The 14,266-nt window shown below is 44.7% G+C and overlaps 2 protein-coding genes across 3 annotated transcripts in view; one reads left to right on the forward strand and one right to left on the reverse strand.

Moving 5' to 3' along the window:
• Window positions 1-324: 324 nt before the first annotated feature.
• On the forward strand, window positions 325-2,639 carry LOC148841494 (protein FAM171B-like). Its single transcript, XM_088915143.1, has 2 exons — window positions 325-422; window positions 1,227-2,639. The coding sequence occupies exons 1-2, from the start codon at window positions 325-327 to the stop codon at window positions 2,533-2,535; spliced, it is 1,407 nt and encodes a 468-aa protein (XP_088771269.1). The 3' UTR covers window positions 2,536-2,639.
• A 623-nt stretch (window positions 2,640-3,262) lies between these two features.
• Window positions 3,263-14,266, reverse strand: part of rapgef3 (Rap guanine nucleotide exchange factor (GEF) 3) — a 52,080-nt gene continuing 41,076 nt past the window's right edge. For both annotated transcript variants that reach the window (XM_088915163.1, XM_088915155.1), the window contains 11 exons: window positions 14,062-14,199; window positions 13,475-13,572; window positions 12,698-12,823; window positions 11,329-11,510; window positions 10,499-10,589; window positions 9,688-9,738; window positions 8,453-8,540; window positions 7,754-7,818; window positions 6,548-6,602; window positions 5,972-6,043; window positions 3,263-5,447 (listed from right to left, as the gene is read on the reverse strand). In XM_088915163.1, coding sequence (XP_088771289.1) covers window positions 5,329-5,447; window positions 5,972-6,043; window positions 6,548-6,602; window positions 7,754-7,818; window positions 8,453-8,540; window positions 9,688-9,738; window positions 10,499-10,589; window positions 11,329-11,510; window positions 12,698-12,823; window positions 13,475-13,572; window positions 14,062-14,199 — 1,085 coding nt within the window. In that variant the 3' untranslated portion in view covers window positions 3,263-5,328. The remainder of the gene's footprint in view (window positions 5,448-5,971; window positions 6,044-6,547; window positions 6,603-7,753; window positions 7,819-8,452; window positions 8,541-9,687; window positions 9,739-10,498; window positions 10,590-11,328; window positions 11,511-12,697; window positions 12,824-13,474; window positions 13,573-14,061; window positions 14,200-14,266) is intronic.

A 14,266-nucleotide genomic window follows, 5' to 3' on the forward strand; every position in this document is an offset into this window, starting at 1 on the left:
AGTAATTAGCTTTTGAACTCTGTCTGGCCCTGCAAGGTCTTTAAAAAAAAAGTTTAAAAAGTGAAACTGTGAAAACTCCAGCAGCTGATTATCCACCTTGCATGTAAACAGGCCTATGGATTTGTAAACCCTAAAATGGATCAAAATTGCTCTGCAGCTGGAGTCGTATTTCCATCGCAGTGCTGTTTGTGTCATAAGTGGACAGTTTCATTCAGGAAGATAGCTGTCTGAATCGTGGTGCATTAGCTTATGCGAGTTTGTGTATTTGTGCCTCTGTGCCCTTTCCTAATACCAAATTGTTTTGGGGCTTTCAGACTGGAAGCCATGGAGCCTTGGCACCATTCCATCCTCCTCCTGATCATCATGGTCACTATGCTCCTCCTGCTGGCTGGAGTCATCCTCTCAGTCCTCTGTTACTGCAGGTAAGACAGCACACCAGGTTGGACTGGGTTCACTTTGTCCAGCCTCCTCAGGAAGAACTAGAGCAGGGCCTGTTGACGTGCAGCTATTGCACTTGGAATACTCCAGCTCAGGGCTTCTCGGACTGTGGTCTTTTCAGTCCTGTCCTTCAAGGTGTAGTGATTTGACTTACAGCTTGTTGTAATGATCCTGATGATTATCAATCAGATAGTTACAGAACTGGTTGGAGGAAAGTTCTGCAGTGAAGTGGATTGGAAAGGTTACTGGTTGAGTAGCTCTGCATGGTATGATTTACTGTAAGGGATCTCAAACTCAATTCGTGGAGGCCCTGGCCTCCTTCAACTTGTAATTTGCCTAGCTCATTTGGTTGAGTGGAATTGTCTTGAGCTGGATCAAGTAAAATGCCATGCTAAAGTATTTACAGTATCTGACTTCACAAGCTCATGTAACTGCGTATGTCACCCCTCATGCAGCTTTGCTTTAAGTTAATTACAGCACAGTCTATTTTAATACCCGTACTGTACACAGATGCTGCTGTATCTGTACTCCCTTTGCCTTGAGCTGTTGATGTGATCAATACATAGTTCAGAAAACAGTCATCCTGTCATGTGTCATGCTGTTAGCAATCAGAATCATGTACTAAAGGCAAAGTGTGCACCAATTATGTGAAGTTATTCTTTGGTACTGCCATCTTATGCCTTATGCCATCAGGAGTCTAAAATGTTGGCCTTTATATCATGGTAGGATCATGGATGTTTGAGTGTGTATCCTCCACACCCTCTGAACTGTTTACTTGTGTGTGACAGAGAGAAAAGCCTGAAGTGGAAGGAGCAGACGCTGTCAGCAGTGCCACGGATCGTCTACAAAGATCAGACCACCTCCACCAGTAACATCAGTGCCATCTTGGCCCTCATCAGGACCTCCACAGGGGTCCAGAGCTGCGAAACCCAGACCAGTCTTGTGGACGACTGTAGACAATGGAGTCGGGCGGGAAGCCACAGTAAGTCGAACCTGGCCACCTGTGCTTCCTCCACGCTAAGTAACAAGAGCCAGGGTTTGTGCAGCATTAACCTCGCCCTCACACAGGAAGATCTAGGCAACAGCCAAGGATCCAACAGACTTTTGGACCCCACTGCTTCTGATGTGACTCCCCTGGGGCGCTGGAGAACGGAGTACGAACAGAGCCTCATGAGTGGGGTTCAGAGAATGCCCGACTCCACTGGAACTATGGAAACTGGCACACTGGCCATGGAGAAACCCTCCTGCTGTTTCGCCAGACTCCAGAGCAGGAGGTTGAGCTCCTCCAGGAGAAGTGGGACCAGTCCCGAAATCCTACCAGCACCTCTGGAATCTCCTGTTATCCCTGAGGCTTCCCGTAGCCAGACCAACAAAACTTCCAGCCTGCCCAGGGAGCTGAGCTATTGCTCCTCAGGTAGCTCCAGGATCCACCTGTCCCAGGCAAGAGACGGAACCTCATCTAGAAGCCACTTGACCCAGGAGATGAGCCTCAAGAGCTCAGAAGGAAGTTCATCTAAGAAAGCGGAGCAATCCGTGTTTTGCGGGCTGCTGGAATCCAGCTCAGTCCCGTGCACTTTGACAAGACCTGAGCCTGCCACCAGCAGGGTGGAAGGGGGTGCTGGGCATGTGTTATCAGAGCAGTCTCTACTAGAGAAGGCAAGGTCCAGCTGCCTTTTTCAGCCAAGAGCGTGGTTCATCTCCTGGGGGGACACGCTGAAACCAGCTCTGACACAGCAGGAAGAAAAGGGGGGCAGTGTCGATTCCGGGGTGGACGTTTTTGAGAACTTCTACAGGAGAGTGGGCCGATCTGCCGAGGTGCAGGCTCCGATCCAAAAGGCAGGGTACAGGAATGCCACTGGTGCCGCTCGGGTCCAAATGAGGTCTGAAGATGGGCGCTTGTGTTCAGGTGAAGTACAGAAATGGAGAGGTTCTCTTGAGCAGCAGACTGACAGCATGGGCCAGCAAGGGAACAAGGCTGAGAAGGAAGTCCTGATCAGCCCCAGGGAGGCAGTGGAAAAGTTAGGAACACCCCAATATGGAAGCAAGAGGACTCTTTGGCAAAAGTGGGAGGACAGACCACTTATTGCTATCAACTGATGTGCAGTAAATTAATCAAGTTTGAATTTCAAGAACATGGTGTCTGATTCAGCGCATTTTGTAGTTAGATCATGTAGCAAGTCTTTTTTTTTTTCTGAGCTCAACAAAAATATTGGAGGCTGTCCTGAAACTTGGTTGCAGGGCTGCTTGTGTTGTGCAGCCAGATTTCAGTGTTTTCATAGTCAAAAAGCACACTTAAATTGTATGGTCCATCCAAGAGCCTGCTGATTCAATTTAATACATTTTTCTTATGGTGTTTAGCACTTCATTTACAGAAGGCTAGAAATCCTAACTGATAGGGGGCTCAGGACAACTGAGTAAAACACTGGAGGGAAACAAAAGGATAAAATCGCCCCCTCCCTCCCCAAGGAACTGAACTGGAGCTTGAAAGAGCGGGACACAAGCTACCTCACGACAGCTGGGTGTCATCTTCTGAATGAAGTTTTTATTCTTTTTAAACTCCACTCATGCTGCCCTTTTATGTATGTGAATGTTATTTATTCAGTTTTTAACAACCATTCAGTGTCAATTTGTGCAATAAAAGTTCATTGACGGTTTTCCATTTCTCATTTCATCCCCATGGGGAAATTCAGCAGTTTCCTCCTGCCTTCTTGAACAAAATAACACTGGAGGAAGCAACATCGAATTTCCCCCATCTTGCACTGGATATTCTCAACCCCCAGTTCATTTTTTTCAGTAGTTCTAAAGAACTGTATTAAGAAGGAAATAATTTTGGAAATAGTTTATTTAAAAAAATAATTTTGCATCCTTTACATTTGTTGACTATAAAATGTTCTAAACTTAACTCTCCTGCTAGAATCTGCGTTTCATGTGATTGGGGAGCTCTCTTCACTGACTCTTGCGACTTGTGCACTCCCAAAGTAGAAAAGACAGTATAAAAACATCTCGTACCCAGGTTTTGTGGAATGTGAGAAAGCCTTTCCCCAACAAGTGGTGCTTAACTTATAAAAGCTGGCAGCAAAGGTGAAATGTTAAGGCTACATCCAACATCCTTTTCAGATACCGTAAATACTTGCCAACACCAAACCTGTATTAAGACCTACCATAAAAGTAAAGCAATGGTATCTTAAAAAGAAACCAAGCCTCTTCTGTGATCTGGAGCAGAATGTCTTCTTTTTAGCTTTAAATTGACAGTGAGAGAATACTAATAAAAAAAATAAATTCTGGTTCTGTTCATATATGCCTCGCATGCAACGTAATTCTCATACTCTGGGCGATCATATGATGGCACATCACTGAACCTACACAACGAAAGGCCCTTCTCTCTTCTGAAGGCGTCCGCACCCTGGCATGTTTTTACCACACTCACATCCTGAAAATGAGTCTTCTGCGCAAGGGAAAAAAAAGCACACACCGCTGTGTTTGTGTCTGCTCCTCTTTGAGCTTGGAGTTTTTCCACATGCCTCTTACCCTGAAGGCACACAATTCTTTATCAGGCCCAATGCAAAAGTGAGTTAGACAATAGCTTGCTCACTTTTTTTTCTTTGGTGCTTGAACATTCACATAACTAAGTTCTTCTCAAATACAGTAAATTAAGCCCAATGAAAACACTACAGAAATATAGGACTTGAGCATTAAAACTCCATAATAACTTACTCTAAAGACTTAAGTTCTAGGCACTTCCATCATAATGTACAGTACAATAGCAACTGGAAATTCAATCTTGAGCTCTTAATCTATTTGCGGTCTATAATATACATAATTCATTGAGAGAGAGGCTTAACTCGGACAAAAAACGACCTCGTTTAAAAGTGCATTGTTCTCTTATTTCTTAATGTAGATAACTAAAAGTCAAATGTCAGTCAGATGTCATTTGGGATCCAGGAATTTCCTGGGAAATGCAATACTTAAGTCTCTCCTCTTCTATGGGATCTAGCAGGATTTTCTCATAGAGAAGACTATTCTCACAAGATCTTAAACCTTAAAACACCTCTCAGAAATAGTACAAAGTGGTGCCCTGAATCTTTTTTTTAGACCACAGCTATTACAGATTCTACTGAAATATGTTGATGTATATGTGTATGATGTGTATATGATGAAATATGTGGCACTCTAGTTTGTGAATGGGGTATGTGAGTGCTTTGTTATGCTCTTCTGATGCTAAAGCAGAACAGGACTTTAAACCCTCATGGGTTTGGACTAAACCAGCATCCAAAAAATCTTGCACTGGGCACTGTTGGACAAAATGCATCTCATACTCCTCTGGCCTTGCTGCATCTATGCTCGATCTCTTGTATTTTTTGTGTATTTCTTAGAAGATCTGTTTACTGATGTAAGCAGCTGGAAGTAAAACAGAAATAAGCTTCTTGGTCCTCTAGCTGCAGTGAATTGGAAAACACATACAGTATGGCTTTACCTGGCTAGACAAATGCTGCACTGCCATAGGACAACAAACATCACTATGAAGTCAACATTAATGGCAGCTTCTTTCCAGCAGAGACAACCATGTGAGCTACAGAACCTCACTTGGTCTTCTGAAGCAGTCCTCTTTGGAGCTCCCAACTCTGCAAAGCAGGTTTTCATGTTGAGCTTAGCTCCGTTTTAATCTCCTAGATTCCACTGGGAATTCTTAGGCTACTTCTGTGCTCTCTGCAAGGCTCCATTTGGCAATATCCGGAAAAAATGCAGAGTTGGTCTCAGAAGCTCGTACACACTATGCACAGCCGTAGTGTTTTAGTGAAGTACAGTAGTGCCTCAATTGAAAGGCTCTGGAGCAGACGGCAGAGTTCAGCGGCTCAGTAGAGATGTGAGGCAGAAGACAGGCCGGATACCCTAGTGTTCCAGGTCCCGGGACAGCTGAGTCAGCCGGCGTTGATTGTCAATCACTCTCAGATTCTGGATGTACAGGCGGACAAGTGCGGGGCTGCGGAGAGTCACGGACTGGTCCGAACCTGGGAGGGAAGGAATCCAGTCATTCCATTTCCTGTTTAAGTCAGGAGATAGGCAGGCCTTACAGATCACTCAGCCATATTCCAGAAGGTTTTCTGCAGAGAATTAATTTAAACACCTACCTCTAAAGACCCAGAGCAAACTCATTTGACCAATGAGGTAGGTCGTCTTTTTGACTGACTAAACTAAAGGTCCTCAGAAAAGAAAACATCAGCACCTCCTGCCTTTCAGGACCTCTCATGTCTTCACTAACCTAATTGCTTGCAAAATTGACCAAAATCTTTTCTAAAAGACAGATAAGAGTGATCTGTAAATCAGTGCTTGGTTATTACTTTCCAGAACCAGGAGTGAACATCTTGGGCAGAAGTCTTACTTGTTACAGATACAGTATATATCTGGGACCATCTACGTGTCGTCTTTTGCCTCTCTCCTGTTAATGAGCCACATTCATTTTTCAGAGGCCATGCCTGAGTTGAAAAAAGCAAGGCTGCGCTGAAAAGCCTTACCACAAGTTTGCGCCACTTACAGGTAGACACTCGAACTGCCGTTGTTTCCAAGAAAACCCGGTCAGTCAGGCCCTTTTGAGGAGAGGCTGGGACTGCAGCAAAAATACATAATGTCACTTAAAAGAAAAGAGCAGCAAAGAGCTGATGAATTTATCTGAAAAGTGCATGTCAGCAAAAATATCCTGACAACTCATTTGTGTCTTTTTATAATAACATTGCAATGCTCTATACTGTACCATTTAGTTATTAACATTTAATGTTAAAGCTAGTGAGTGGCACAGTGGCGCAGGTCCTTTCTGGACTTGGGGTTTTATCTGTGTGGATTTTGCATGTGTTTCCTCCAGGTGCTCCGGTTTCCTCCCACAGTCCACAGACACACTGGCAATTGAATTGGCTTCTGTGAAAATCCGCGCGAGTGTGTGAGTGTCTGTGTTTGTCTGTCTGTCCTGCGGTGGACTGGTATCCTGTCCAGGGTATACCCCGTCTTGTGCCCTTTGTTTGCCAGGATAGGCTCTGGCTCCCCCATGATATCCCTAAATTTATTGGATGTGTCGCCGACTTGAATAAATAAAAATTGTAAAGCTTTCTGCTGGTACCGTAAGGCTGGCTCCTGCATTCCCGAACAACCTTCACTGTCTTGGCAATCATGCGCTGACAAAACAAACAAAACAGGAGAGAGGAAATGGATGTAAACAGAGTCCAGGTCACAGTAATGTTTTAGTGTTCATGTAAATCAGTTTCCTTCCTTTATCCAAAGCAGAACTTTAAAACCCAAGTTCAACAACCTGCTGGTCATTTGATTCTGAAGCTGTAGGTGAGAGACTGAGGGGTAATTTTGCAGGATTTTGTTTCTGCAACAATTATAATCTGGCTATGTAAATGCTTTTTAAGAAACGCAAAGCACTTTACAACAAAGACACATCTCAGACAGCCGGACTGTCTGGCATAGTGCTCAGGAGGCACACAGCTCATGGAGTAAAAATAAGCCGGAGTGACTAACAGATGATGGAGGCAGATCCCAGCTACACATGTGGGCCATTACTGTTCTGGCAGGGGTCGATGTCTAGAAATTCAACAACTGAATTCGCAAAAAATAATAAGGGAACAAAGGACTACTGATGAACTAGCAACCGGGAAAAACCAGGCAGAGAAACAGACGCCAAGGCAGTCCAGCACCTTCTCCCAGACGGGAGCTCCATCGCAGAGCAAGACGTTCCTCCAGAGCTGTAAAAACTAACAGAAACCCAAGACAGGCGGCTGAACTCATCCAGGCTTCTAACATGTTTTTTTCTTCCCCCTTTTGTTTTTCACCACTGGCAAACCGAAAGAGCTCACGTGCCCCCACCTCGGTTACTTGGCTGGCGAGACGCAATCCCAATGTCTCTGACACCCATGGATTTAAAAGGATATAAAGCCTCCGCTTCAATTATGCAGCTAATGTTTGATTCACCCTCATCTCTGTTTGTGACTCCTTTGTCACTTTGAATAACTGCTGCTTTGTCAGTGTAAAAAAAACCAAAACATGCCAAAAAGGACTGTGCCGTGATCAAATCAAGCCGTTGACACACTCTGCAATGGCAAATCCCAAATCCAGCAAACCCACAACTCTAGGACGACTTTCCATTATAAGGAGGTCTCTCTCGGACAGATGGCGGCTGTCAGCTGATATGTTTGGAATTTGCTTTTAGGGGGCTGGAGGTCTGCTTCAATCCTGTTCTTTTGTTTTTGGAAACCGAGCCTGTCAACTGGCTGAGGTCTCTCCAAGATGCAGCAGCCTGCCTTGTCTTTGAATGAAATCTTACCATTTTCTCAAAGTTCACCAGACCTTCGATATGGTTCTTGTTGCCTTCGTGAATAAACGTCATATCTGTTCCAGGAAAAAAAAATCACAGAGACTCAGTTTTAAGAAGAAGTGAGATGTTCCGGTTTTTATTTTTGTTTTGCACTTTGCACTTTTACCTGTTTTTTTTGTAATGTTTTGCCAAGTGACTACATTTTTAAGAAGATGTTACTTGGTTGGTTAATGCCCTGTTTTGTGTTCCTTCAACATGATGGGTTAAGGAACTGGGCAAATCCCACCAAAGTAGTTTTAAAAGTTACTTCATACTTCCCAAGCCTCACAGAGAGTAATGGGAGTCAGCAGAATTTAGTGTACACATCCCATAGGCCAGACTGAATGTGCCACCAGAATGCATCTCCACTGAGATTCTTTCAGCCATGTTCGGCTCAACACGGTGCCTACACCGCTGCCAGGTGTGTCATTTTACCTGCAGACACTTGCGAGCAGTCTGTCTTTGAGATCACACGTGTCCTGGGACTTTAATGTAGCAGTGAATGGAATGGGTACCTTTGTGGGTGGCAGTGTTTGCTATAAGCGTACGTGCCAGCATACTGTATGCACCTCAGCAGCGAAGTAACTTAGCAGTTACCTCATATTCTCCACTTGTGCGGTCTTAACGTTTTCGACGACCTGTATGAAAGCTGACAAGGCAGTTACTTACCTTTTAATAACAACGGCATGAAGGGAATATAAGGAGAGCTGAGCTTGGCGACAGCCAGTCTGTAGGCCCTGTGGTTGCGAGAGGGGTCCTGAGAAAGAGGTGCATGTCAATGAACAACTGCGTCACTTGGCTGAAGACCTCACAGGTGCCTGACAGGTGTTAGGAAGTCAGGGCAGTCCGGTCAGGAGGCCGGAGAGATCTGTACAGTTTAGGCCCTGGCTGCACCACTGACGCAGAGCAGCCTTTGAGCGAGTTTCGGAATCTCCCGGTGCTCCCTCCCTTGGGCAAGATAGGAAACTGTTCTGTGGTGAGAACAGCAGATGGTTTTGATGCATGGCTAACCCACTATTATCCAAAGTGCTTTACATGCAGTAGTATCTGCTGATTGAGTATTTAAATATTGTTTTTACAGTTGTATGCAAGCGTTTGGGCACCTCTAGTCAAAGTGCATGTTTCTCAAAAAAAGTATTAATGATTCGATTGGAAGGGTGCCCAAACTTTTGCATGTGCCACATTCACTGTTTTTCAATCTGTTAAATTCAGTAAATAAATAGTAATTGTACATTACAAAGTGCAGAAATATGTCATGTTTACGTTTGTACCTTGCAGAGCTTGTGTTAACTTCTTTTTACTTAGAGATTCTGTGAAACACACAATTTGACCAGGGGTGCCCAAACGTTTGCATGCAACTGCATGTACCTGTGTCCCTGTTTTGTTTTCATCCAGTGAAGTTTTTGCAAAAGGCTGCTTTGTTAAGTACAATTTTGAAAGATTTGCAAGACACTAGTCTGGCTTTAATTTTTGTCTACCTGTCCTTCAGCTCTGGCCTGCTCTGTCACTGTTAATTTTGTACTGTTTTACTCATCTCATGATGTAACGTTGCCATCTTGCACAAAAACATCAAATAGTAATTAAAAATAATAGTCCATTTGTTTGCCAGAAAAGAAACACATCGCTTTGATTTATGGTGTATGACTCTCATTTTCAAAGACTCATTTGCATTAATTACCTGTATATATTATGAGAAGGCATTTTTAATTTGTACAGAACAATCATTTTTGTTATCCAGATGATAAATTCTTATTGGAAGCAGTCAGTATTTTGAGGTGAATTTGCAGAACGGTTTTTTAATAAATTCTTGGTTTCCAATATAGTGATTAACACAGGCTGTTTAATAGCATTCACTCTCCTGCTTTTGTGATGACAATATATTTTACACATAAAATGTGACGTACCATTAACCTCTCGTAAGCACAATAGATTCTTCTCGTCTTGCTTGGCAGTCTCTGTGGAAAAAACACAAAAGACCTTTATATTAAAGTAAATAACAGGGTATTTTTCTAATTATTCACTTTATAAAGAGAAAAGCACCTCATTAATCACGTTTTGTGATCCGTGAACAAAATGACTGTTTTTCCAAATTGTGTTTCAGTAAAGATGAAAGGTTTTATTTTTTTTTTTAGTCTGATCTGCGGGTCTGAAGGAGCTCATTCTAAATTTGCTCTTTGCAGAGAGGCAGAAATCTGTTGTATTTGACATTTCAGAATAACTGAAGGGCTGGGATAACTTATCACAAATAACCACTATGACGGGCAGTATTTATATAAGTAATGTATGTGCAAAGGTCTCTCTCCCGAAAACACAACATATCTGGTAACTCAGACTGAACTATAAAAGAGGGTTGTAAATGTATGGGTGCGTTATAGGAAAATGCAATGTTTTTCTGTGTGTTCTCTGGAAAGGGCGCTTTTTCACTTCAAATCTTCACTGAACTGCACTGTGACATCTTGCATCCCCTGCTCCGTAAATCCTGCATCCTTATTTGTAGAATACCACACCTGATTTACACCTCTCTCTAGAAAAGGAAGTGCTCTAACGTTATGCAGCCGGTCTCCAGGGAAACCCAAGTTCCCTCTACCCCAGGGGCAGAGGTTGCTACAGCAGCATGATTTCAGTGTTGCCACTCCAGTGTGTTCTTGCCCCACCCGTGGCCCGTTCGCGCCTGTCCATTCTCCCCCTTCCCGGCCCCCCCCCCACGGATCTCACCTCCCAGGTCCTGGAGAGACGCTGCACAGCGCTGTTGCTCAGGCCGAACATCACCGCGAAGAAGGAGTTCAGGTTTTTCTGCTCCTTCAACCTGGAACCGAGACGACACTTGAGACACAGGAAACAGCCAGCCTGGGAACGCCACCCAGAATGATAGCCCGGCGTCTCTCCCGCTGCGGTTCTGTACACTCTTTCTAGCCCGGCTCTGGGCAGAGAGGGATTTGGTCTTTGGAGCTGCCATCAAATTAGTAAGAAATGAGTACAAGCAAGGTTACAAACGAGAGGAGGCCTTCTGCCCATCTGACCCGTTTGGTAGTCCATCATGAATTGACCCAACGGTCTTATCCAGCCGTTTCTTGAAAGAAACCAAAGTACTGGCTTCAACCACACGGCTGAGCAGCTTGTTCAAGACCTTGCGTGGCGAAATTGTACGGTTTTCAACAAAAAGCAGATTTTTTTTGTATTTCCGTCGTTGTGGATCGATAAGCTGTGCTGATTTAAGAATGAAAGAGATTTCTATTCTCATCAGTGTTGATCCTGGTTTACTGGATACCCATCCCAGGCTGGCTGCAGACAAAGGGCAGAATCCGAGCAGACGTGTAGTTTGTACTTCCTGTAACACTGAGCTAGACCTTGGCAATGGTGAGAAAGGGAAGGGATCACACTTAAGGCTGAATTTCCGCCTGAAGCTGTTTCTAGTTTTACTCTGGCCGAGAGACAAGAAGCGTGAACAACGCGTCTTTGTTAAAATCACATAACGGAGCCGCATCCAGCTCCAGATCTGCTGCCAGATGCACGGGGTACGGTCTGCAACGAACAGGCAGACTCACACGGTGGCCACCTTGATGAATTTCTTCAGCAGCAGCGCCCGCTTGCCGAGGTCAGGGCACAAGCACAGCTCAGTGGCCACCCAGTGCTGGACTTCATTGAACCGGCGCACAAAGCGCTCCAGGTTGGCAGTGGTGGCTCCCCGGAACTTGTGGCGCCCAAATATGTAATAGACCAGCTCCACCTGAGAGAGTGATGCAGAAAGAGAGAGGTCATTACCCTCGGGACTAAAGCTCATAAAGGTCATACTCTTTACCCTTATGGACTGGTGATGGAGGTCATAGCTCATACTCTTTACCCTTATGGACTGGTGATGGAGGTCATAGGTCATACTCTTTACCCTTATGGACTGGTGATGGAGCTAAGTTAGAGGTCACACTCTTTACCTTGGGTATTATCAATGAAGGTTAAAGGTCATAATACCCCCAAGGACTGGCGATGAAGGTTAAAGGTCATACTTTCTCCTGGGCCCTATCTCAACTGCTCTTTGAGAAATCTGAGAGGTGGCAGTTCTGTGGTTGGTGCGTTTAATGCCATGTCTGTCTTAAACTGTACCATTAATTCATTATCCTTTAAAAAAAAAAATTATTTGTTGTCAGGTGGGTACAAGTGCATCATGAATCAATCATGTTATTAAATGACTGCTTTACGTACTGCAACCCAATCCCACTTCAACAAATTTGATTGTCTAGTTGTTCCTAAATCGAATTAGACCTGAGCGCTTGAAATATTGAGGTAGAGCACTTAAACAGCTCAAGCCATTAAACACATCTCAGTGTCTGCCACTAAAAATCTTACTATACTACAAGGAGTACTGGATACAATTATTTTTAAAAGTATTCCATTATAGTTACACATGATTTGTGTAAGGCATTACTTTTTGAAATTAATAAGATTGTTTTCAGAGATACTCTATACGGTGACTTTTTCCTCACAAATGCCGTGCTTTCTCAACGTCTAGTCACTGTTGCCAAAACCCCTGCTCTACTGAGTATGATGCTTCACAATTGTGGGCGTTCACAGTTTAAACAGTGACACACAATCTGCACATCAGGGGATGAACAACAGCAGGGCCCTCTTGAGTGTCGAAAGAGCAGAAAATATAAAAAATCCCACAGGTGAAACCAAATGCAAGTTACACCTTTAACCCAAAAAGATAGCAATTACTAATCCAGTGACATTCCACAATTGTTTGGGTCATATGGGAGTTAAGAATGCGTTCTGCATAAAAGAATGATGAGGGTGAAAATGGGGTCCAGGACAATCTGATTGAGACAAGAGCGTCACTGCCTGTAGATCTTTATCTGTGGTCACGCTGCCATCATGAAAAGGGTTCTGGTGTGCCGGCCTTTACCAGGACTTGACTCTCACCTCATGCATGGCGCCAAAGAGCTCCCAGTCGTAGTCGCTGAGCTGGCAGGCTATGTCCTTAGAGCTCATCTGCTCCAGGGAGTCCAGGGTGCCCTGCTCAGGCCCCTGCTGCTCCTTCAGAGGAATCTGCCAAAACCCAGGCCATGATCACCCATCTCTTCCACAATGTTTAAATTTCTGATTGTGTGGTAGTCAAAGCAACAAATAATTCTTGCGTTCCAGTTCAGGTCTCCTTCTGGGTTATGCAGAGATCAAACATACAGTATAAATATAAACATGCCCTTAATTCTCATGATAACCCTTTCTGATTCTGGTCAATTTAAAATTAAAGTCATATTCTGACTTTTCAAGGCCATACTGTATCTGCAGAACTGAAACAGATTAATTGGTAACTTGACCTTTAAGCCTGTCTTTCAGAGCATGTGAGCAAGATTAATAACTTAATTTGTGGGGAATTACTTTTCATGTTTTGGGAGCGCAGGTCACATGTGTGACCCCACACTCAGCACAAATTGAAGGTGATGCAATCACAGCTCAATCTATCCATATCCAACTATCCAATCCATCTACTGGCCTTGGAACGCCGAACGGAGTTGCAGGAGGATTGTGGGGTTTTTTTCCACGCAGGCATATTGTCGGAAAGCTAGCTGGCGAATGATGAATTTCTGCAGGTGCTCACTTTACAATTACTTTGGACAGAATGTGCTTTCTACAAAACACCAGCAGAGCCCCTGACCAGGTGCGAAGTGAACGTTAGGAGCAAAGGAAAGGTTGTACCAGCTGATCCACTTGGTTGGCAGTGCAGAGGAAGAGCCTCTCGTTCACCCCCAGGGACGTGAAGACAGCCGTGGTGTCCAGTTTGAGCTGGGCCCTCTCTGAAACACACAACACAGACACGCCATGTTCACCAAGACCCCTCCCATTAGCTCTAGCGCATCTCGTCCCAGCCAGGTGTCCCCTGGGATTCCTCTGAGAGGATGCAAGGAAGCTTCCCCAGAAAATTCAGGAAAGGATGGATTGTGGTCTGACTTGCAAAATGGTGCATCTCCAGCTACAGTGTGCTCCTGATCCAGCATCTCCAGCTACGGTGTGCTCCTGATCCTGCATCTCCAGCTACAGTGTGCTCCTGATAATGCATCCCCAGCTACGGTGTGCTCCTGATCCAGCATTCCCAGCTACAGTGTGCTCCTGATCCTGCATCCCCAGCTACAGTGTGCTCCCGATCCTGCATCTCCAGCTATGGTGTGACACAGTCAGCCCAGTCCAAACTGAGATCATGGTGCATTAGGATACAGGATTTCTGAGCTGTGGAAGGAATCCAGACACCTGCCAGAAGTGGAAATCACAACGGAGCACTGCCCTACCTCCAGAGGAGTTAATTTTGACCAAGACATGATTCCCTCCTGGGTTGACAAGCGCTGATATCACATCCTGCACAGAGGCGTCAACCGGGAGCATCAGGGAGATGGGGGTGCGATCGGGGCGGAAGATCTCATAAAGCACTTTGGGGAACAAGGGGAGACAGGCTGGGGTCAGTTTACTAACTTGTAGTCGAGTGCGAGCCAGGGT

This window comes from Atractosteus spatula, chromosome 1 (genome assembly GCF_055471065.1).
Source record: "Atractosteus spatula isolate fAtrSpa1 chromosome 1, fAtrSpa1.hap1, whole genome shotgun sequence".
NCBI classification, from domain to species: Eukaryota; Metazoa; Chordata; class Actinopteri; order Semionotiformes; family Lepisosteidae; genus Atractosteus; species Atractosteus spatula.

What these genes read in the sequence shown, in the direction of transcription:
- LOC148841494 (XM_088915143.1), top strand. Translation starts at nt 325, where the DNA reads ATGGAGCCTTGGCACCATTCCATCCTCCTCCTGATCATCATGGTCACT. An exon ending in TCAGTCCTCTGTTACTGCAG is followed by an intron (nt 423 to 1,226) that starts GTAAGACAGCAC and finishes TGTGTGTGACAG; the next exon opens with AGAGAAAAGCCTGAAGTGGA.